The sequence below is a fragment of the Balaenoptera borealis genome (genome assembly GCF_965194805.1).
Source record: "Balaenoptera borealis genome assembly, chromosome: 8".
Taxonomy (NCBI): Eukaryota; Metazoa; Chordata; class Mammalia; order Artiodactyla; family Balaenopteridae; genus Balaenoptera; species Balaenoptera borealis.
In genome coordinates this window covers 57,519,913-57,543,567 of record NC_138865.1, presented here as the reverse complement: position 1 = coordinate 57,543,567, position 23,655 = coordinate 57,519,913, and the positions used below count along the sequence as shown (strand labels likewise).

Genomic DNA, 23,655 nt, shown 5'->3' with positions numbered 1-23,655 from the left:
TAGCATACCCCCCCCCCACACACACACACTTTGCTCTCCTTTTTATTTTGAAGTAATTGTAGATTCACAAGAAGTTACAAAAATAGTACAGAGGAAAGAAATCCCCATGTACCCTTCACCCATTTCCCCCCAATGTTACATCTTACATAACTTTAGGGCAATATTCAAACCAGAAAATTGACATTGCTACAATGTGTATGTATAGTTCTATGACATTTTATCACGTGTGTATTTGTGTAGTCACCACCGTGATCAAGATACAGTGCTATTACATCACCACAAAGATCTTCCTCAGCTAACCACTTTATAGACATATCAACCCCTCCCCCAAAATCAGCCCTAATCCCTGGTAACCACTAAATATTTTGTCTCTATAATTTTGTTATTTCAAGAATACATAAATGCAGTCCTACAGAATGTGGCATTTTGAGGTTGACTCTTTTTTCACTCAGCATGATGCCCTTGAGTTCCATCCAAGTTGTTGCATCTATCAATAGTTTGTTCCTTTATGTTGCTGACTAGTATCCATGGTATGGATGTGCATAATTTGTTTAACCATTCATCCCTTGAAGGACATTTTCATTGTTTCTGATTTTTGGCTATTACATGTGAAGCTATGATCTCTAGGATAAACGTTCAGAAATGTGATTGCTAGGCCATATGTAAGTGGATGCTTAGTTTTTTAAGAAACTGCCAAACTGTTTTCTAGAATGGCTGTACCGTTCTTTATTCTCACCAGGATGTATGAGAGATCCAGTTTCTCTGTTCCCTTGCCAGCTTTTGATGTTGTCACAAGTTATTCTTTTAGCCCTTCCATTAGGTATGTAGTGATATCTCACTGTGGGTTTTTTCTTTCTCTAATGGCTAGTGATTTTGAAACTCCTTTTAATATGCTGATTTGCAATTTGTATAAGAGAATTCTTTGGTAAAATGTACCTTATTTTGCTCATTTTCTAATTGGAGTGTTTGTCTTTTTACTATTGAGTTTTGAGGGTTTTAAAAATATTTTCTAGAAACTAGTTTTTTATCAGATAGGTGCTTTGCGAGTTGTTTCCTGTCTGTAGCTTGTCTTTTAATCTTCATAACAAGATCTTTCACAAAGCAAAAGTTTTAAATTTTGATGAAATTCAACTTACTGATTTTTTTTCTTTTATGAATCATGCTTTTGGCATTATATCTAAGAACTCTTTGCCAAGCCCTAGATGCCGAAGATTTTCTCCTACATTTTCTTCTGAAACTTTTACAGCTTTATATTTTACATTTAAATCTATGATCAATTTTGAGTTCATTTTTGTATAAGGTCTGTGGTTTAGGTTGTGGTAATCAGAATTATGATATGACCCCCAAGATCTTCCGCCTGATGTACTGTACATGCATTATATAATTTACCCTCTCTCCTTGAGGGTGAGACCAGTAAATAGGAGATTATCCTGGATGGGCCTGACCTAATCAGATGAGCCCTTTAAAAGAAGGTGAAGTGCCAGAGATGTGCTCTTTCTGGCCTGGAAGAAAGCCAACAGCCAAGCTGAGAAAGGAGGGGTCCATTTGGCAAGGACCTGAGGGGGTTCCTTAGCTGAGAATCACCCTGGCTGATTTTCTTGCTGGCTGAATCCAGCAAGAAAATGGAGACCTCCGTTCTACAACTGGAAGAACTAAATTCTGCCAACAACTTGAATGAACTTGGAAAGAGGGCCCTGAGTCTCAGAGAGATTGCAGCTCCAGCTGAAGCTTTTATTTCAGCCTGGTAAGACCCTGAGTGGAAGACCCAGCTAACCCATGCTAGACCCATAGAAACTATGAGATACTATATTTGTGTTGTTTTATGTCATTAAGCTTTTGGTAATCCTAGAGTGTGGTGCTGCTTTTGTGCTTATGTAGATAAGGATTCTGATTACTGGAGCTTGCATCTCGGTGTTAGGGAAAGAAATGGGACATCCACGCTGCTGGGCACAGTGAGTTGGTAGATTGTCTTCTGGATGTGGAGGCTTCCTGAAGCCTTACTTGTGCCTTTTTTTAAAAATTAATTTCTACTGGAGTATAGTTGATTTACAATGTTGTGTTAGTTTCTGCTGTACAGCAAAGTGAATCAGTATACATATACACATATCCACTCTTTTTTAGATTCTTTTCCCACAGACGTCATTACAGAGTATTGAGTAGAGTTCCTTGTGCTATACAGTAGGTCCTTATTCATTATCTTTTTTATATATAATAGTGAGTATGTGTCAATCCCAATCTCCCAATTTATCCCTGCCCCCTTCCCCCGTTGGTAACCATAAGTTTGTTTTCTACATCTGTGACTCTGTTTCTGTTTTGTAAATAAGTTCATTTGTACCCTTTTTTTAGATTCCACATATAAGTGATATCATACGATATTTGTCTTTCTCTCTCTGACTTACTTCACTCAGTGTGACAATCTCTAGGTCCATCCATGTCACTGCAAATGGTATTATTTCATTCTTTTTTATGGCTGAGTAATATTCCATTGTATACAGGTACCACATCTTCTTTATCCATTCATCCATCGATGGACATATAGATTGCTTTCGTGTCCTGGCTATTGTAAATAGTGTTGCAGTGAACATTGGGGTATATGTATCTTTTTTTTTTTAATAGATCTTTACTGGAGTATAATTGCTTCACAGTACTGTGTTAGTTTCTGTTGTACACCAAAGTGAATCAGCCTTATACATACATATGTCCCCATATCCCCTCCCTCTTGAGCCTCCCTCCCATCTCCCTATCCCACCCCTCTAGGTCATCGCGAAGCACCGAGCTGATCTCCCTGTGCTATGCTGCTGCTTCCCACTAGCTAACTATTTTACATTCGGTAGTGTATATATGTCGATGCTACTCTCACCTCTCACTTCACCCCAGCTTCCCCTTCCCGCCCTGTGTCCTCAAGTCCATTCTCTACGTCTACATCTTTATTCCTGCCCTGCAACTAGGTTCATCAGTACCATTTTTTTTCTTTAGATTCCATATATATGTGTTAGCATACAGTATTTGTGTTTCTCTTTCTGACTTACTTCACTCTGTACGACAGACTCTAGGTCCATCCACCTCACTACAAATAACTCAATTTCGTTTCTTTTTATGGCGAGTAATATTCCATTGTATATATGTGCCATATCTTCTTTATCCATTCATCTGTCGATGGACATTCAGGTTGGTTCCATGTCCTGGCTATTGTAAATAGTGCTGCAGTGAACACTGTGGTACATGTCTCTTTTTGAATTATGGTTTTCTCAGGGTATATGCCCAGTAGTGGGATTGCTGGGTCATATGGTAGTTCTAGTTTTAGTTTTTTAAGGAACCTCCATACTGTTTTCCATAGTGGTTGTATCAATTCACATTCCCACCAACAGTGCAGGAGGATTCCCTTTTCACCACACTGGAAAGCATTTATTGTTTCTAGATTTTTTGATAATGGCCATTCTGACTGGCGTGAGGTGATACCTCATTGTAGTTTTCATTTGCATTTCTCTAATAATTAGTGATGTTGAGCATCTTTTCATGTGCCTCTTGGCCATCTGTATGTCTTCCTTGGAGAAATGTCTGTTTAGGTCTTCCACCCATTTTTTAACTGGATTGTTTGTTTTTTTGATATTGAACTCCATGAGCTATTTGTATATTTTGGAGATTAATCCTTTGTCTGTTGTTTCATTTGCAAATATTTTCTCCCATTCTGAGGGTTGTCTTTTTGTCTTGTTTATGGTTTCCTTTGCTGTGCAAAAGCTTTAAAGTTTAATTAAGTCCCATTTGTTTATTTTTGTTTTTATTTCCGTTACTCTAGGAGGTGGGTCAAAAAATATCTTGCTATGGTTTATGTCAAAGGGTGTTTTTCCTGTGTTTTCCTCTAAAACATTTAAAAACATAAAATTTCCTCACGTAAATTAGGTGACCATATGTGCGTAGGTTTATCTCTGGGCATTCTATCCTGTACCATAGATCTATATTTCTGTTTTTGTGTCAGTACCATTGCTGTCTGTATTACTGTAGCTTTGTGGTATAGTTTGAAGTCGGGGAGCCTGATACCTGCAACTCCATTTTTCTTTCTCAAGATTGCTTTGGTTATTCGGGGTCTTTTGTGTTTCCATACAAATTGTAAAGTTTTTTGTTATAATTCTGTGAAGAATGCCATTGGTAGTTTGATAGGGATTGCATTGAATCTGTAGGTTGCTTTGGGTAGTATAGCCATTTTCACAATATTGATTCTTCCAATCCAAGGACATGGTATATTTCACCATCTGTTTATGTCATGTTTGATTTCTTTCATCAGTGTTTTATAGTTTTCTGAGTACAGGTCTTTCGCCTCCTTAGGCAGGTTTATTCCTAGGTATTTTATTCCTTTTGTTGCAATGGTGAATGGGCTTGTTTCCTTAATTTCTCTTTCTGATTTTTCATTGTTGGTATATAGGAATGCCAGAGATTTCTGTGCATTAACTTTGTATCCTGAAACCTTACCAAATTCATTGATTGGCTCTAGTAGTTTTCTGATGGCATCCTTAGGATTTTCTATGTATAGTATCATGTCATCGACAAACAGTGACAGTTTTACTTCTTCTTTTCCAATTTGTATTCCTTTTATTTCTTTTTCTTCTCTGATTGCTGTGGCTAAAACTTCCAAAACTATGTTGGATAATAGTGGTGAGAGTGGACATCCTTGTCTTGTTCCTAATCTTAGTGGAAATGCTTTCAGTTTTTCACCATTGAGTATGATGCTTGCTGTGGGTTTGTCATATATGGCCTTTATTAGGTTGAGGTAGGTTCCCTTTATGGCTATTTTCTGGAGAGTTTTTATCATAAATGGGTGTTGAATTTTGTCAAAAGCTTTTTCTGTATCTATTGAGATGATCATATGGTTTTTATTCCTTAATTTGTTAATGTGGTGTATCACATTGATTGATTTGCGTGTATTGAAGAATCCTTGCATCCCTGGGATAAATCCCACTTGATCATGGTGTATGATCCTTTTAATGTGTTGTTGGATTCTGTTTACTAGTATTTTGTTGAGGATATTTGCATCTATGTTCATCAGTGATATTGGTTTATAGTTTTCTTTTTTTGTGATATCTTGTTCTGGTTTTGGTATCAGGGTGATGGTGGCTTCGTAGAATGAATTTGGGAGTGTTTCTCCCTCTGCAATTTTTTGGAAGAGTTTGAGAAGGATCTCTGAATGTTTGATAGAATTCACCTTTGAAGCCATCTGGTCCTGGACTTCTGTTTGTTGGAAGATTTTTTATTACAGTTTCAATTTCATTACTTGTGATAGGTCTGTTTATATTTTCTAGTTCTTCCTGGTTCAGTCTTGGAAAATTGTACCCTTCCAAGAATTTGTCCGTTCCTTCATGGTTGTCCATTTTATTGGCATATAGTTGTTTGTAGTAGTCTCTTACAAACCTTTGTATTTCTGCGGTATCAGTTGTGGTTTCTCCTTTTTCATTTCTAATTTTATTGATTTGAGTCCTCTACCTTTTTTTCTTGATGAGTCTGACTAAGGGATTATCAATTTTGTTTATCTTCTCAAAGAACCAGCTTTTAGTTTTATTGACCTTTGCTCTTGTTTTCTTCCTTTCTATTTCATTTATTTCTGCTCTGATCTTTATGATATCTTTCCTTCTACTGACTTTGGGTTTTCTTTGTTCCTCTTTCTCTAGTTGTTTTAAGTGTAGTGTTAGATTGTTTATTTGAGGTTTTTCCTGTTTCTTGAGGTGAGATTGAATTGCTATAAACTTCCCTCTTAGAACTGCTTTTGCTGTGTCCCATAGGTTTTGGGTCATCATGTTTTCATTGTCGTTTGTTTCTGTGTATTTTTAAATTTCTTCTTTGATTTCTTCAGTGATCTCTTGGTTATTTAGTAGCTCACTGTTTAGCTGCCATGTATTTGTGTTTTTTTTACAGTTTTTTTCCTGTAATTGATTTCCAGTCTCATAGCGTTGTAGTCAGAAAAGATGCTTGATACAATTTCAGTTTTCTTAAATTTTCCAAGGCTTGATTTGTGGCCAAAGATGTGATCTATCCTGGAGAATGTTCCATGTGCACTTGAAAAGAAAATGTATTCTGCCACTTTTGGGTGGAATGTTCTATAAATATCAATTAAATCTATCTAGTGTATTGTGTCATTTAAAGCTTGTGTTTCCTTATTTATTTTCTGTTTGGATGATCTGTCCATTGGTGTAAGTAGGGTGTTAAAGTCCCCTACTATTATTGTGTTACTTTTGATTTCTCCTTTCATGGTTGTTAGCATTTGCCTTATGTATTGAGGTGCTCCTATGTTGGGTGCATAAACATTTATAATTGTTATATCTTCTTCTTGGATTGATCCTTTGATCATTATGTAGTGTCCCTCCTTATCTCTTGTAACAGTCTATATTTTAAAGTCTATTTTATCTGATACAAGTCTTGCTACTCCAGCTTTCTTTTGATTTCCGTTTGTGTGGAATATATTTTTCCATCCCTTCACTTTCAGTCTGTATGTGTCCCTAGGTCTGAAGTGGGTCTCTTGTAGACAGCATATATATGGGTCTTGTTTTTGTATCCGTTCAGCCAGTCTGTGTCTTTTGGTTGGGGCATTTAACCCATTTACATTCAAGGTTATTATCGATATGTATGTTGCTGTTACCATTTTCTTAATTGTTTTGGGTTTGTTTTTGTGGGTCTTTTTCTTCTCTTGTGTTTCCTGCCTAGAGAAGTTCCTTTAGCATTTGTTATAAAGCTGGTTTGGTGGTGCTGAGTTCTCTTAGCTTTTGCTTGTCTGAAAAGCTTTTGATTTCTCTGTAGAATCTGAATGAGACCCTTGGTGGGTAGAGTAATCTTGGTTGTAGCTTTTTCTCTTTCATCACTTTAAGGATATCCTGCCACTCCCTTGTGGCCTGCAGAGTTTCTGGTGAAAAATCAGTTGATAACCTTATGGGGATTCCTTTGTATGTTATTTTTTTTGTTTTTCCCTTGCTGCTTTTAATTTTTTTTTTGAATTTAATTTCTGTTAGTTTGATTACTATTTGTCTTGGTGTATTTTTCCTAGGGTTTATCCTGTATGGGACTCTCTCTGCTTCCTGGACTTGAGTGACTGGTTCACTTGGGGGTTCCTCCCAATTCCTTGGGTGTCAGGGTCCCCCACCAGCAACTGGCAGGCACCCTAGTTGTGGGGAGATGCTAACTCAGCGTCTTCCCACACCGCCATCTTGACTCCTGCTTGTATCTTTTTGAATTATGGTTTTCTCCAGATATAGGCCCATGAGTGGGATTGCTGGATCATATGGTAGCACTATTTTTAGTTTTTTTAGGATCCTCCATACTATTATCCATAGTGGCTGTACCAATTTACATTCTCACCAACAGGGTAGGAGGGTTCCCTTTTTTTTCACACCCTCTCCAGCAACTTGTGCCTTTCTGACTGTAGGCCACTCTCTGTTTTGGTTTGTGGGCACAAACACAGCTGTTGCCGCTCTCCTTCACACCAGTAGGGGAAGAGCTGCCTAGCTCAGTCACCCTGTGATGTAGAGGAGTGCTCTCCATACTTGTTGATTGCTTACTTTTATTTTTGAACCAGTATCTCCAAAATATGTATGTATGTATATTTATACCTTTATAAATTGTATACTTGTGTTATTATTAAATAAGCTCTATAACATAAAACAAAAAAAAGTAGAATATTTTAAAGATAGGATTTTAAAAGATTTTTAAAAGAAAGATTAAAAAGTTAATATAAAAACTATGGAGACAGTGAAAAGGTCAGTGATTGCCAGGGATTGGGGAGGAGGGAAGAATGAGTAGGCACAGAGAATTTTTAGGGCACTGAAACTCTTCTGTGTGATACTACCGTGGTGGGTACATGTCATTATACATTTGTCCAAACCAATAGAATGTACACCACCAAGAGTCAACACAAATGCAAGCTATGGGTTTTGGGTGATGATGTGTCAGTGTAGGTTCACTGATGGTAACAAATGTACCACTCTGGTGCGGGATGTTTTTGGGTGTGTAGGGGCAGGGGGTATATGGGAAATTTATGTACTTCCCACTCAATTTTTCTGTGAACCTGAAACTGCTCTAAAAAATGTAGTCTATTAAAAGAACTAAATATAAAGTAAAATCTATATATGGAAGTCTCCAATTTTTTTTCCATTTTAGCTCACTTTGGAGACTGAATACATCCCAGTGGGTATGCAAGACAATGGACTCTCCCTTTTTTTTTTAATAAAGTAAGAGATAAAATTTTTATTCTTTGATATGGATTGGCACTGGTGTCATCACTTGGTCCATTTTTTAGACATTGATATTTCCTGCTAGGTATTTTGGGAAAAGATGGAAGGATTCTACAGTGCAGCAGGGCTGAGAATGGTGTCGTCACTTGTTTATTTACTTTCTTTGTATTTCACCACGAACTCTTATGTACCCTGTATGGTTAAGTAATTTATGGATTAAATTATTTTTCATAGTGTAGTCTTTACAGTAGTTTACAATGAGATAAGAGGTAGTCTTTAAAATTTTCTATATAAGGTTTGCTGTTTTTCTTGTGACAAAGTGCTTCAAATTACTCTTGAACTTGAGTGTGAATTATGTACTTTTCTGTTACATAAAGAGAAGGGTTCCAAATCTGTAGACCTTTTCTTTGATGGCAAGTGGCTATCAAAAGCATTCTATCTATAAATTTTTTTTTAAAGAAGCCAAGACAAAACACATTCTGTCACAAGAAGTTTTTTAAACAATGAACTGCTTTATTGAAGGAGTTTTATGGAGCATTATGAAAATAGTTGTTTGGAAGTGTTTCCAGAATTTTGGAATTTTTCTAAAATTGATCTAAATCTATAAAAATTCATATATGTGTATACACATAAAAAGTTCAGAAGCAAAATTTTTTAACCAAAAAATGTGTTTGAATTTTTGTTAAAAATATAAAATGTATTTAGTATAAAATGCATTTGTGAAAATATAAAAACAGGACATATATTAGTTTAAAGAACAGTTGATTAATTCAGGGAAGTTGGACATCTTTTAGCCAAAATTCCAATTAAAACTTCATTTACTTGATCGATAGGATTGAAACATGCATGTCATGATTTAATAAACACAACCAGTGGTGTACCTTCGCCAAGTGCATCTTCCCTATTTACCACGTCATGGGAGTGGTCAGGGTGAAGATTCAGTATTAGACTTCCAAACAGGTTTCCCCACTATCCAAAAGCAGAGCATTCCTATAAAACCTGTCATAAGCTGAAATGGCGTTAAGTGAAGGAGCAGTTACCCTAGGCCCCATCTTGCTAATGGATGAACAAAATAAATGGAGACAAAGCACAGATGCTCACAGACACAGTTCAAAGCTGTGTGGACTTGGTGCTGAGATGCTGAGAGTACTTCCCAGGGAAGGAGCTTGGAGGGGCCACTCTCACTGCTCAGCGTGAGCACTGCCTCCAAAAGGGCTCACTGCAAAACGAACAGTGAACGCTATTTTTGCTTTTTGCCTTTTTTGGTAAAAACGAAAATCCTCTTCGGATTTCTTTCAGTTAGCGAAAACAGGTACAAGTGCAGGTCTTTTGTGAAAGTGAAGTGGCATAAGGCAAACTTTCAAAGAGCAGGGATACCTGTATCACAAAAAGTTATACAAGATTTTTTAAATTGTAAAGCATATCCAATCATATTTCTTTCACTAACAATCATTAGTAATAACTTTTCGTTGAGAGTAAGAGGTTTCAGGGCTACTGATAAAGCCAAGTTAAGGCCCTCTCTTTCCTCTCATAGCTGTTTATGCTTAGTTTCAAGCCCACTCGTACTTGGTTGCACCTTTGTAGAAGTGTTTTCTTGCTTGTGTTTTGGATAGGGTTTCTCTAAAATTTTGTTTCTGGCCCCTTCTACTTTCTCTTCCTTATTGATTCCTCAGAATTCTTGTCAGCTGAAAGCATTCTTATCAGCTTTGATGCCTGCACATGCATGCACACACACATACACACACACATGCGATTCTGTGTGGTAAAGCAAGGAGGTGGATGGCAGTCTGCCATCCTGATTGAGTCGTTCCTACATAACTTTGTACTGGAATGTCATGGTGAATAGTATTTAGGGCCAGGGCCAGAAACCAAACATCCAAACTAAACAGTCCATTTCCAGATCTTAGACTGGCTCTTGACTGGGGGACGTAGTTGCTATTTGCAGACTACTAATAAGAGACCCTTTAACCCTCATTCTCTGCTGTATCCCTACATTTATAAAATATTGGAATGAAAGTAAGTCAACTAAATGAGCAACCTTACAGAGTAATTTTGTGATAATGAAGAAAATAATTTTCCTTCAATTCCAGGTGCCAAGGATTAAAATTTGATACTAAAAACTATGAGAATGTTATCATTCTAAGACTTTCATTCGTAGGAAAGACATCTTAAATAGTAACTTTTATTTTATTTTTTTTTAATTTTTAAAAAATTTTTTACTAGGGTACAGTTGATTTACAATGTTGTGTTAGTTTCAGGTGTACAGCAAAGTGAATCAGTTACGAATATACATATACCCACACTTTTTTAGATTCTTTTCCCATATAGGCCATCACAGAGTATTGAGTAGAGTTCCCTGGGCTATACAGTAAGTCCTTATTAGTTATCTATTTTCTATATAATAGTGTGTATATGTCAGTCCCAACCTCCCAGTTTATCCCTCACCTCCCATTACCCCCTGGTAACCATAAGTTTGTTTTCTACATCTGTAATTCTATTTCTGTTTTGTAGTTAAGTTCATTTGTACCCTTTTTTTAGATTCCACATATAAGCGATATCATATGATATTTGTCTTTCTCTTTCTGACTTCACTCAGTATGACCATCTCTTGGTCCATCCATGTCACTGCAAATGGCATTATTTTGTTCTTTAAATAGTAACTTTTATTATCAATGGGACGTTTTGTTGTTAGGAGGTAAATATTCATTAGCCTCTAAAATTCTTTATTTTTGAAAGAATTTTAATATATTCAATATGTGTAGAATAACTTGTATTTAAAATACTTATATGTCCAATAATACCCCTCAGAAATATTGAATCTTTCTTTTATGAGTTAAAATAGTAATTTTCCTAATTTGATATTGTTGTCATTATTATAGCTAACATTTACCTGAGTGTATACTGTGTGCCAGATAGTTAAGGTCTTTTCATGTATTAATATTCATTTAATCCCCACAAAATCTTTGTAAGGTAGGAATCATTTCCCCCATATTATGGGGATTTATTATATTTCATATATATATGAATAATAAATATGATATATTTCATATATATATATGGTGCTCAGCATCTCAGCACCAAGTCCACACAGCTATATATTTGGTATATCTGGTATATCTATTTTACATGGTATACTTACTTTATATAGTATATAGAAATGAAGTATATCCGTAATTACAAAATTTAAAGTAAATGTCAGAGGTTTTTGCTTCCCAATTACTTACTCAAAAATATAAATAGAAAATTTACTATTTTGTTGGCATCTAGGCCTTATGACATTTTCCACTAATTGCTCCTTCTCCTAACATCAGCTTCCCAAGGCTCCTACTTTCCCTGAAGTCCAATTTTGAAATCAGTCTAAACTACATAATATGTACATAACAAATTATATAAATAATATACTAGTCCTCAAGTGACAGTCACCTGTTTGTATCTCAGAATTTTTTGTATTCTAAAACACTTATGCTTTTCCTTGAAATAGATAGGACGTGGAATTTTATATGTTTGAACTTTCTCATCTTGTTATGCTGATTATAAACACAATAGATTATCTCTAAAACAAAAGGCTATTTTTGTCCAGAAACTGTTTTTTGTTCTGTTTCTCATATAACTAGATAAACCCTACTGAGCTTCATATCTCACTGCATGGTATAGTCAAAATCCCAAGGGCCAAAGATGACATGGGATAAATTCTCAAGTGCTGGGCTTGCTTTTGACAGTATCATGCTGCTTTGTCATTGTTTCCTAATGTAAAAAGGTGTGATGTTTTAATACAGGAGTGAGGGGTATTGTATAGCGCTAGACTTCAGGAGATTGATAGAGAGGTCATGAGATGCTCACTCCCTCCTCCTCGCACCCCCTCACTTGATTCCAGCTGTCATTTCCATTTCTTCTACCAAGCTGGCACCTTTCTTTTGTATTAAAGAGTTGGATTTTTCACTGGCATCCTTTATAACATAGTTTGAATCACTTTTTAATACTGGAAGTTAACATTCTTTTTTCTTCAAAAGAGCTGTGGATTCTTTGAATAGCTTTGCGATTTCACTGACACTCCTCCCTACCTTTCAGTTCTGAAGGAGGTTTTCATTTTAGAAGCATGTAGTATATTTTACATACACTAGTTCCATGGAACATACTTTCTGTATTGATTACCTTACCTTTGCTGCTCTGAAAAAAATATCCTATACAGTAAGTGTTATAGAAAATTGCTTTCATCTCTCAAATGAAATACTGCTTTAAAGATTTTAAATGCTTAAGACTCTAAATCCTAAGCAAAAAGTAGATTATTATTTTATTCTTTTTAATGTTATAAAGAAATAATATGTGGTTTCTCTTAATACTGCACTGAATGTTAGAATTTAGTTATCAAAAGCAGATCAAGGAAGGAGCCAAAATAATTATGACTTTTGTTCCATCCATCATATAAAAATTCAGATATAACTTCTCAAAAAATATTTTATTTTTTAAAAAAGAGATTTGAAGGAACACCTTTTATATTATAATTCCTTTTAGAATATCATGTATATGGCAATTCATGAAATGTGTTTCTCCAAATTTAAGATATAGGGTAACTTTTTAAATGTTGAAATTGTTTATATGTTAGAGGCCAGTTCTATTATGACTTACATTGAGATAATAATCCAGGAGCCTATTATTGATAGAAGAGTACTTTCTTCTTTTTATTAAATAAGGCCTTTATGTAAGTTTTCATGCATTTTATGCACTTTAGGTCCTTATATAACAGGAACACATGTATACAAGCCACCTATCACAGATTGTCTCATTAAGATCTTAGTGGAGAATTGAAAAATAGAACAATGGTAATACTACAATGAAATTTACTAGCTTACCATTTTTAGAGGGCTTTTTTGTATTAGATGCCATGTAGCTGAAGGGTTAAGAGAATGGCTTTGTATTAGATTTTTAACTATCTGATCCTCACAACAGTTTTAGAAATAAGCAAAAAAATTGACTTTTCTTCCCATTTTATGGAGGGAGGAGGTGGAGGCTCAGAGAGATGACATGGCATTGCCCAACAAGATAAAGCTAAGTAAGTGGCAGCATGAGAACCAGAAAAAAATAGAACTTGTGATTCCTGGTCCCCCATCTCAATGGAGAAGATAAATGAATTTACAGAAGTAGAGAGAGACTCGGTGTAGGAAGAAACAGATATGATTTTGTAATTTCTGATTTTTATCTACTTTTGAAACCCAGCGACATATTTTGTGTTAGTATTAGCCCTCAGCTTACCTTGGAATGACTCAAGGTAAGGAATGTTAGGACATGTGAGATGTTCCCAAACATGAGGTCGTACCATGCTTATTTAGTGTTGGGTAATAGAATGAACTTTTGTGTACTTTATCTTTTTATGCCTACAGCTATGCTTTTGCTTCTTTTTTTGACTTTGAATAAAGTATTACTTGGTTAGTAATTTATTCACTAGAGTGTTAAGGTTATATTTTCCCAAGTATCTTCATCCTTTTCTATAAGGTATTTTTTGCCAAACTGAATATGACTAATGTGGCTTTTCATCTTTTCCAGTCTCTCTCTCTCCCCTCCCTCCCTCCTTTCCTTCCTTCCTTCCTTCCTTCCTGTCAGTCATTCAAGCCATCCCTGAAGATACAGAGATGATTAGATTTGGCACAGTATCTGGCCTAGGTAGCTCCTTAGTCTAGTGAATATAAACATGTAAACTAATGCATTTCTGCCAAAGCAATAAATGCAATAGTAGAAGCAAGCATGAGGGACCCACAGAGAATCAGAATAGAAGTTAACACTGCCTTTGGGCTCAAAAGAGCCTTCTTTAAAGAGGTGGTTTCTGAACTGGGTTTTTGAGGGCAAATAGGAATTTGTTAGGCAAAAAGCTATGAATTTTCTTTTAACTACAAATAATTCACCTACTTCTGTTTCTCAGACATTGTGTATGTTGTTTCTTACTTTTTGTTCACCAGATTATTTCATTTGCATTCAGAATTGCCCAAATATCTAGTTTCTTAAAGCTCTCTCAAACCAGACTCTTCAGATTGAATATAATTTGGAAATTTTCAGACTGTCTACCATTGTTCTAAGTTGTGGCTGCAGTTGGAACATGGTTTTCTTGTAAATAACATAAAATTATATTTGAATATGTCTTTGAAATGTTTGATTTTACTTTACTGTATTTGAAGTATTTTGAAAGACTTTTTAGTCTTTCAAAGGTGTAATAGTATTCTTGGACTTAAAATTCACTACAGCTTGCTTTAGAAGCAAAAGTCTACAAAATACGATTAAACTGTGATACAGAGGCCCAACAATTCTCCCAAATATTACACTACTTAGGGAAGAGAAAAAGTTACCAGCACTTGCTTATGTTATTTATTTTATTATAGCCAGTGTAATGCAAGGGTGTTCCTCTGTTATATGAATGGAAATAATTATGCTTTTCTTACAATATAGGAATCATATTATTTACTCTTAAAAAATCATAGGATTAGTTCAGCTCCTTTTGTTTCAAAACATTTGTTTTCTAGGTGGTTTGAAAATTTTACTGAGCTCATTTTGAAATATCTTGCTTATATATCCATCTGTTGTGTGTCTTAAGATTGAAATTTAGGTCAAATTACAACTTGAATTTAACTTTACAAAGGTAATAAGTGTGCCATCTTTAAAAACTGCATTCTAAATTTTAAGCACAATAGATCAAAGTATACCTTATTTAAATAAATATTCTGGAAAAAAGTCTCAATTATTTTCTCCCAAACTTTCTTAAAATAGTCGCGGTTCTCAATATAAAATGTGAGGTTTAGCTTTATTATTTTAAAAGAGGATGAAAAGTTGTTTATTTTAAAATTTTAATGATTTTGCTTTCAAATTATGGAAATTCTCCTTTGGGGACAGCTTTATTTGAATTGTATGTGGCATTATTTTTATTTCTTTAAGGCTATGATTAAAAGTTTCGTGGATGTCTACCAGCTTGCAAGCACTAGAATTGCTACATTAGAAAAGGAAATGACATCTCATCGAAGTCACATTGCAACCTTGAAATCAGAACTTCACACAGCTTGTTTACGTGAAAATGAAAGTTTACAATCAGTAAGTCCTACAATATTTTTTTCTTCTTTGAATCTTGGGTCACATTTACATTCATGTTTTTGTTGTTCATAAGATCACTCACCAGTATATATAATTTAGGGTGAGTGATCAATCAAGCAACGTAAAATTATTAAGTGTGGAGAAAATTTTGAAGGAAGAAAAGCAATTAATTTTTCCATTGTATCATGTATAAAGATATGCATATTGTTATCAATGCTAAAACACTACATCAAGATTCCTTTGTGTTTGGCAGTGCAGCTGACAGTTGGATTTGGCAGTATGCATAGTTAAAGCTTGCAACTGTCTGAAGAGTCAGTGTGTCCCATTAAGACAGAATATTATTAATTATGCGTATAACCAAAATGGTAATTAGAACATGTGATTATTCTCTGTAGAAAGCTAGTCTTATCCATAATACATGCCCAGCTAAAGATGCATGTTGTGATTCATCTATATGATTAAAATTCAGTTTCAGCAGTCATTTTATGTCTTAAAATTTTAGCCCATGATGAAATTTGGGCTCATTTAAGACTAAACAAAATTTTCTACATTTGAAATACGTGTTTGGGGAGTATCAAAAAAATGAATATATTTGTGACATAAAGGAATAAAATACACATTTAAACTTTCTCCTCAAAAGCCAGATATGTCAACATATCTCAACAGTGAGATTCAGAGGGTTACCAATAATTAGAATGTCTTTTTTCCCTTTTTGGTTTGATTAGAATGGATCTGGGTGACTTGTAAGGAAAAACAGTATCATTTTGCCATTTAGCTATTGACCAATTTCAAATGATATATTCAACAGAAAAAGAGTTAGCATTAAAGCAAATAGATGCATAGTTGTGGTTTGGTTCTTCAGCTCCTTCAGGTCGTAGCTCAAGTGTCAGCGTCTGAATGCAAGCTTTATGACCATGGTATTTAAAACTGCAACCACTAACCCTCCCCCACCCCGCAAACTCTGTCTCATTCTCACCCCATGTTGCCTATCTGCCTTCTACCTTCCTTGCTTTATTTTTTTCACTATAGCACTTACCAACTTACATATATTGTATTTTATTTATTTGCTTTTTGTCTGTTTGCTCCTTACCCTCATAGAATATAAGTTCCATAAGGACAAGCAATTTTGGGTATTTTCTTCACAGCTGTAAAGGCACTCTAGTGCCAAGAATAGTCTGACCCACAGTAGGTGCTCAACAAATGGTTATTGAATGAAACATACTGGGACCTAATCCAATAAATGAACAAACCAGTTATTTGGGACCTGAGATGAGATTCAGTTGAGTTCAATTTTTAAAATTACTTTGTTAATTTCTTAGTGAGAGAGTAGTAAATTTGACCTCAAATAAGAGAAATCAAAATGAAGGGGAAACCTTTATAAAGATTTGAGTAAGTATTTGGAATTCATTCTAGTCTTTCTCTGAAACACATTTACATTTCTTCCTGCTAACTCTCTGATCCCATTGGTTAATATTACATTATACTATGTCAGCTTTGTTGGGTCATACCATTATTGGTTGTTTATTACTGTTATTCATATAAAAATAATTGCTTATGTTCTGAGAAAGTTTGGTAAGGTGGGATTGTTTCCCATGGGTTCAAAAATTTTTTACCAGTTATTAAGCTATTGATGTCTTAATGGAGGTGTGCTTAATATCCCCCACTATCATAATAAAGCTCCACTTCTCAACCTTCTGAACAGATTTACAGGATATGCTCATCATCTTATTAGCAAGAGGAGGTTCACTCTGGCAGTGATTCTCAAAAGGGAACGTGTGTAATGTGAAAGTTTTCCCCATGAGATTCTGATGTGTCCTTCTAGGACACTGCTGCCTAATCCCATGTTTCTATGGGATATATGCTCTCCAGTCTCTTCCTTTAGTTGAGAATCACTGTTTTGAAAACAATAATAAATTTGTATACTAATTTCTATTTTTCAAGACATTTAAATACGCATTTTCTAACTTGAACTACTTAAGAACTCTGAGAGAGGTTAATCTTTTAATTTCATAGATGAGAGGTGATATAGTTTGGTAGATAAGAGCATGGGCTTTGGAATTACATCCATTAGAAGTACAGTCAAGTGTAAATAACAGAAAACTTGACTAACATGTTTAAGACAGTTTTTTTTCTCATACAGCAAGAAGTCTAGAAGTAAGTGGCTATTATCATTGGTTTAGTGGTTCAGCTTCTCTGTAATTTCTCTGCCACTCCCTGATTGTCATAAGATGGAAGCCAGCTCTAGGATTTGGAATCACGTTCAAGTCAGAGGAATGGGATGGCCCAGCAATACCTGTTTTATATATATAATAAAGCATTGCAAGGCTTTCCATTTAGAAAATATTTAAGTATTTATACCATACATTTATTATTTAAATATTTAGAACTTTTAATATAAATGTAATAGATAACAGATATTAAATGTATATTTAAATGTTTATATATTTAAAAGAGAAAAAGCCTTCCAAGGAAGTTCCAAACATATTTCCACTTATATTCCATCAGCTGGAAATGGGTTGTGTGACCACCTTGAGCTATAATGAGTCAAAGGACAAGGGAATGAGGAATGAATAGATACCGGGTTAACCAATTAATAGTATATCTGACTTGTCATACAAGTCAGATATATCTGGATTCCAATTCAACTTTTGTTAGTTGCTAATCAGGTGGCTTGGGTCTCAGGTTTTCATCTGTAAAATGAGGATAATGATACTACTCTCTAATAGAGATGTTGGGAGGTCTAGTGAGAAGTCTTAAAGTACTTTGTGCTTTGCCTTGCACTTAGTGAATAATCCAAAAAGCGTTAGCTATTATTTTTATTACCATTATATTTATAGAAAGTAATTGGATTGCACCACAGGAGAAGATTATTTACTAACATAACATCTTCAGTTTCAAACTGTGTCATTTTGTTCTGCTTCCTATTGTAACCTTGAGCATGTAACTCCTGCTCTATGATCACCATCAGTATATTCCCGTGGCTGAGCTCTCTGCCCTTTCTGCAGCCTGTCTTCCCCTCTTTTCCTTGACACATTCTTGAAAAGCAGTCTATACTTTCTTCTTCTATGTGCTCATTCTACTGAAACTATTTTCTTAAAGGTCACCAATAATTTTCTGCTTGCTCTGCTTATCCATTGGTTCCTTCTCATCTCCTTTCATCTTTCTCAGACATATGAGGCTTCAACTACTTTCTTCTTTAAATACTCATCTCCTTTGTTTCTCTTGTTACCGACTTTTCTTCGTTGGCTCTCTGGCCTCTACTTAGTTGAGCTCTGCCTTCTTTGTATTATTGTTTGTTAATTCTTTTCTCCACCCATTAGTTTAATATTTATTCCGCATCTGGTCTGTAACAGGCTTAGTTTTGGTCCTGGGGATGTCATGTGAGCCTAAACAGACAATCTTCACTCTCATGAACTTAAAATCTAATAGTGAAAGTAAATATTTTTCATGTAATCACACTAATTAATGTGTAATCACTTACCAGGATAAGTTCACTGAAAGAAAAGAACTTAAGTATATAAGAGTTTTTTTAAACAAATGAGCCTGCCTTAGACTAAGGTATCAGTAAAGCCTTTTCTGGGTCAGTGATGCTTCAGCTAATATCTGAAGACTGGGTGTAAGGTATCCAGGGGTGGAAGAGAGTAGTGTTCCAGATCAGGAGGAGAGGAGCGCAGATATCTACAAAGGCTCTGTGGTGGGAGGAAGAAATTGAAGAAATTGAGGAAGACCAGTATGGCTGGAATAAAGAGAGCAAAGGCAAGAGTACTCTGAGATAAGAAAGGTCTGGAGAAAAGGGCAGAGGTCAGACTTTGTTGTCCTTGTTTTGAGAGCAAAGAAAGAGTCATTGAAAAACTTTAGAGAAGGAGTGGTATGCTCGGATTTGCTTTTTTTAAAAGATCACTTTGGCTGTAGTGTGAAGAAACAATTGAATGTGAAGAACAAGAGATAGGGGTGTGTCAAACAATTCCTAGGGTTTTTTTTGCTTTTGGAAATGGATTAATGATCTCATTTACTGAGAGAGAAACAATGGAACAGGAGGGGATATTGTGAGTTTAATTTTGAGTATGTTAAGTTTGAGGTGCCACTGAGACATCCAACTGGAGATGTCACAAAGGCTGCTTGATGTGGAATTCAAGGAAGATGCCAAGCTGGAGATAACAATTTCAAGTCACTGTTATACAGGTAGGACTTGAAGCTGTTAGCAAGACTGAGACTACATAGGGACGGTTTATAGAGTAAAAAGAGAAAAAGGCCTAAGAATGAAGCTTGAAAAACTCCAGCATATAATGCCTGAGTACAATAGGATAACGTTGCAAAGGAAGCTGTGAAGGAACAGGCAAAGAGGGAAGAGGAAAACCAAGAAAGTATGGTGCCATGAGAAGAGAGAATTTCAAGAAGGGTGACATGCCAATAGTGTCATATACTGCTGAAAAGCAAGTGAAATGAGGACTGAAAAATGGCCTTTGGAGTTAGTGCATGGAGGCCCTTGGTAAACTTAACAAAAGCTCTTTCAGCAAGAGGTGGCGAAATTAGTGGAAGGTGACCAAAAGAAGTGCATTTAGACATCTGTCGCAAAGATTTAGCTATTAAGTGTGAAAAATAGGAGTGGAGTGTTCAGAGGATTCAGGGAGTCCTAAGATGGGAATGACTTAAATATGTTTCAGTATCTTCTTAAAATAGGCCTCCCGCAGTCTGGTTTTGACCCTGTCCACTATACTGTCCATTTTTATAATTTCAATTATCACCTTTTTCATACTCCTGCTTTCTTCTACTTCTTTTTTTTAACTCCAGCTTTCTTTTGACTAGTGTTTGCATGATATATCTTTTCCCATTCTTTTCTTTTAACCTATGTTTTATATATACATTGGGTTTCTTGTAGAAAGATGTCGTTGGTTTTGTTGTATTTATCCATTTGACAATCTCTGGCTTTTATTTGGGTGATTAGATCATTTAAGTTTAATATAATTATTGACATTTTTGGATTTTTGTCTACCATTTTAGCTGTCTGATGGGGATGAAGGTGAAGACATGATCTCTGCTTTTGTGGATTCCTCTTCTAGCGAGGGAAATGGTCACATAAGCAAATATCAATACTAAAAATAGGCATATATAAAGTATATGGGAACATAGATGAGGGAGGAGTTCATTCTGCCTAACATTGTTAGAAGAAGGTACTCAGAAGATGAAATGTTTGCAGGAGTCTTTGAAGGATGTCTAGCAATTTGACACCTTGTTAAAGGGGAAGAGCAGTAAAAAATCTTTGCTTTATTTTGATTTGAGGAATAAGCCTCATGCGTAGTACATATATTTAATGAATTAAATTATATAATGATTTTTTGTGTGTAATAGAAATGTATTGTTACTTTAGTTCCATTCCCCCTCTGAATCAAAGACATCCAACTCACTCAAACAGCCTGTACCCACTAGAGCCCAAAACTGCTTGCAGCAGTCACTCCAAACCCTACGTTCACATGTTTCCAATCCACTCTTGCACCATCCAATACCTGCTTCTTACTTTATAACCTAATTTGATTCTGTCTCTGACTGTTTTGCTCTTGATGTTCTTATTTGGTCTCCGTATTTGTACTTTTGGTCCATTCTCAAAACTCCATTACTGGGTCCTCAGATGAACTAGCTCTCTGCTCCAGTACCTGCTTCAATTACCATCACCTCCTTCCCCTCATATATAGCTTTAGAGTCAGGCAGACTTGGGGGTGCTTTCTGGTAGTCTTATTTATTACCCACACAATACTCTAAGCATCAGTTTCAGTATTTGTAACACGTAGGTGAAATTCCCTACATTGTAGGATTGTTGTGAGGATTAAACAAAGACACAGTGTTTGGCATATTGGTAGATCCTCAGTAAATATTGGCTCGCTTCCCTACACATACAAATTTTTCTGATAGTTACGTATATATAATACAGCTAAGCTATACTTGTAGCTTTAAGAAATATATGTAAGCATGAGGAAGTCTTTTTATGAGTAGGCAAAAGATCTAAAACAACACTTAAATCAGTGCTTTTAGCACATTTAATACTAAATACAGTATTAATGTTAGCTGTTGTTATCACTTACTTAATGAACTCAGGAAAGTCAGTATATGCTCATTTCTAAATTTCAACCATTTCACTAGATAAGAATAAAAAATAAATATTCATTGTTAGTTAAGAAAAAACTTAATATATCATGGTGTTGTAATGCATAGAAAGAGATGGATTGTATTGCAGATATGAATAGTCGTCTTTAAAAGCTTTAGCCCCCTTTAGGTGACATTTTCATTTTTTGTTCAGTAACATGTAATAGTGATGCTGGAGTTCATCTAAGAGTTCTCATCAATTGTATACTTGCCAGGACTTCAACATTTTCAGCATTTTGGTCTTTGACCCATTAACTTAGGGCTGTTCTAGAGCTTTTATCTTGAGTAATAGTAACCAGAAAGAGCTTTGAGCAAAGAGCTTTTGAATCCCGTACAGCCCAGTAGAGAACAGTACAGCAGTCAGAACCAATTACTTGTGGGTGTTTGGAGACCGGCACACCCACAACTGTGGAGAAACACATGATATTTCAGTCTGTGAAACATAGAATGCCAAGCCCAAATCCTTTGCTGTGAGTTATGGTGCTTCAAGCTACAGTATTGATTTGCCTCATTTCCACTGTATGTTTAAGCAGTATGTTTTTGATTCTACAGTAGTTTATTTGTGAGAAAATGATAAGTAACAAATCAGAGGAGCATTCCATTTAGTATATTGCAGGGGAGAGATCGTTGCATCATTTTTCAGATTATGTCAGATTCGATAGTTGTCAAGTGGTGTTATATTGTTAATCAAGCAGAAGGGTTTAGATACTTTGGTTAATGTTATTTTTATCTGTTAAGATAAAAAAAAAGGATCCCCTTTATCTTAAGTTCTCAATTAAAATTCTGTCACATTTATTTTTATTACATTTTCTTGAGAGAGGAAGTATTGTTTGTTAGTATTGTATGGATAAACTGACAGAATTTAAGTAACTTACTCTAGGTAAATTGTTTTCATAAACTTTACTTTATCTCAGTTGATTCCTGATGTTTATTATTGAGGTTTTTAATCTTTCAAGAAAAATAATTTTTAAAAATGAGCCATAAACCAAGGCTTAATTTGTTGAGACAGGCTGTACAGTGCAGTTCAGTGGTATCAAGTACAGATTCTCGAGTCTGACTCCCAGGCTTTTGATTAGAACCCAATCAGATTAGAACAAGGCCTCTGATTTCTTGTCTGGTGCTTTCCTATGAGACTGCAGTGTGGATTAAAACAAATCTCTGCTATCAAGGGCTTTCAAGTGTAGTAGAGACTACAACCGTTGTACAGATAATTAAAAGAATGACATTAAAGTGGAATCACAGAGTGCTATGAGAGCACATAACTGGGGATCTGACCTTGGCTTCAGGTGGTCTAGTTGAGGAATGGAGATCTTAGTTGTGATAATAAAGGTTAAGGAGGAGTTGACGAGGGAAAGCACGGAATGCTGAAGGGATGGAAAGACGTCTGTATGACTTGAGCAGCGTGAATCAGGTGGAGAATGGTGAGAGATGATGCAGACTTGTGGAGGAGCACTGTGGCTGTGACTGTCAGCTTTCTGAGAAGCCCTCTGACTCATACGTCTCCATTAACGGCACTGGAAAACATCTACCCCCTTTGCTTTATGCATTTACTCTTCCCAACTGCACATTTAATTTTTTCCATTTAATTCTTTTCCATTTAATTCTCAAAATTCACTGACATTTTATGTCATAACAGCCCTTGCTTTACCCTTTTGCTAAATTTTGCTTACTTAGATGCTCATTAAATTCTTCCACATTTTAATCATGAGTTCCAGCTCTGGCCTTTGGATACTAACAGAGTTAAATAAGGGAAACAAAAACATCAAAAGGTGGGACAGCCCAGTCAGTATGCAAACATTTTCCTTGATCCTTGACACAACTTTCCAAACTTTTAAAGGTTTTTCATAGTCCAGAAACTCAAGCTTTTTCTGTACAGTAAACAGGGGCCTAGAGATAATAATAATGTATATTCCACTGACCTCACACCTCTTCTCTAGCCTTTTAGTTTTTGTATGATGCAGTTTAAGACGAGCTACTTTTATGATGAATGATATCTGTATAGTGACTGTAGGGGCAAGATATTATAAATTTTATATTTATATGTATTTAAGTATATACATATATAATTGATATATAAATATATTGGGTTGGCCAAAAAATTCGTTCGGGCTTTTGGTACGATGTTATGGAAAACCCGAACGAACTTTTTGGCCAACCCAATATAACATTTTATTATAAATATTTAATATTAGATATATTTTATATATAAATAGCAATATAAAATATGTTTATATGT

At 35.3% G+C, this 23,655-nt stretch overlaps 1 protein-coding gene across 25 annotated transcripts in view; it reads left to right on the top strand.

Annotated features, from left to right (window-relative positions):
• The window catches only part of CCDC171 (coiled-coil domain containing 171), a 379,181-nt gene that overhangs the window by 310,020 nt on the left and 45,506 nt on the right, over window positions 1-23,655 (top strand). For all 25 annotated transcript variants that reach the window (XR_014247354.1, XM_082401590.1, XM_082401606.1 and 22 more), the window contains one exon: window positions 15,129-15,281. Coding sequence is in view for 24 of the 25 variants with exons in the window: in XM_082401590.1 (XP_082257716.1) it covers window positions 15,129-15,281 (153 nt within the window). In the remaining variant the exon portion in view is untranslated. The remainder of the gene's footprint in view (window positions 1-15,128; window positions 15,282-23,655) is intronic.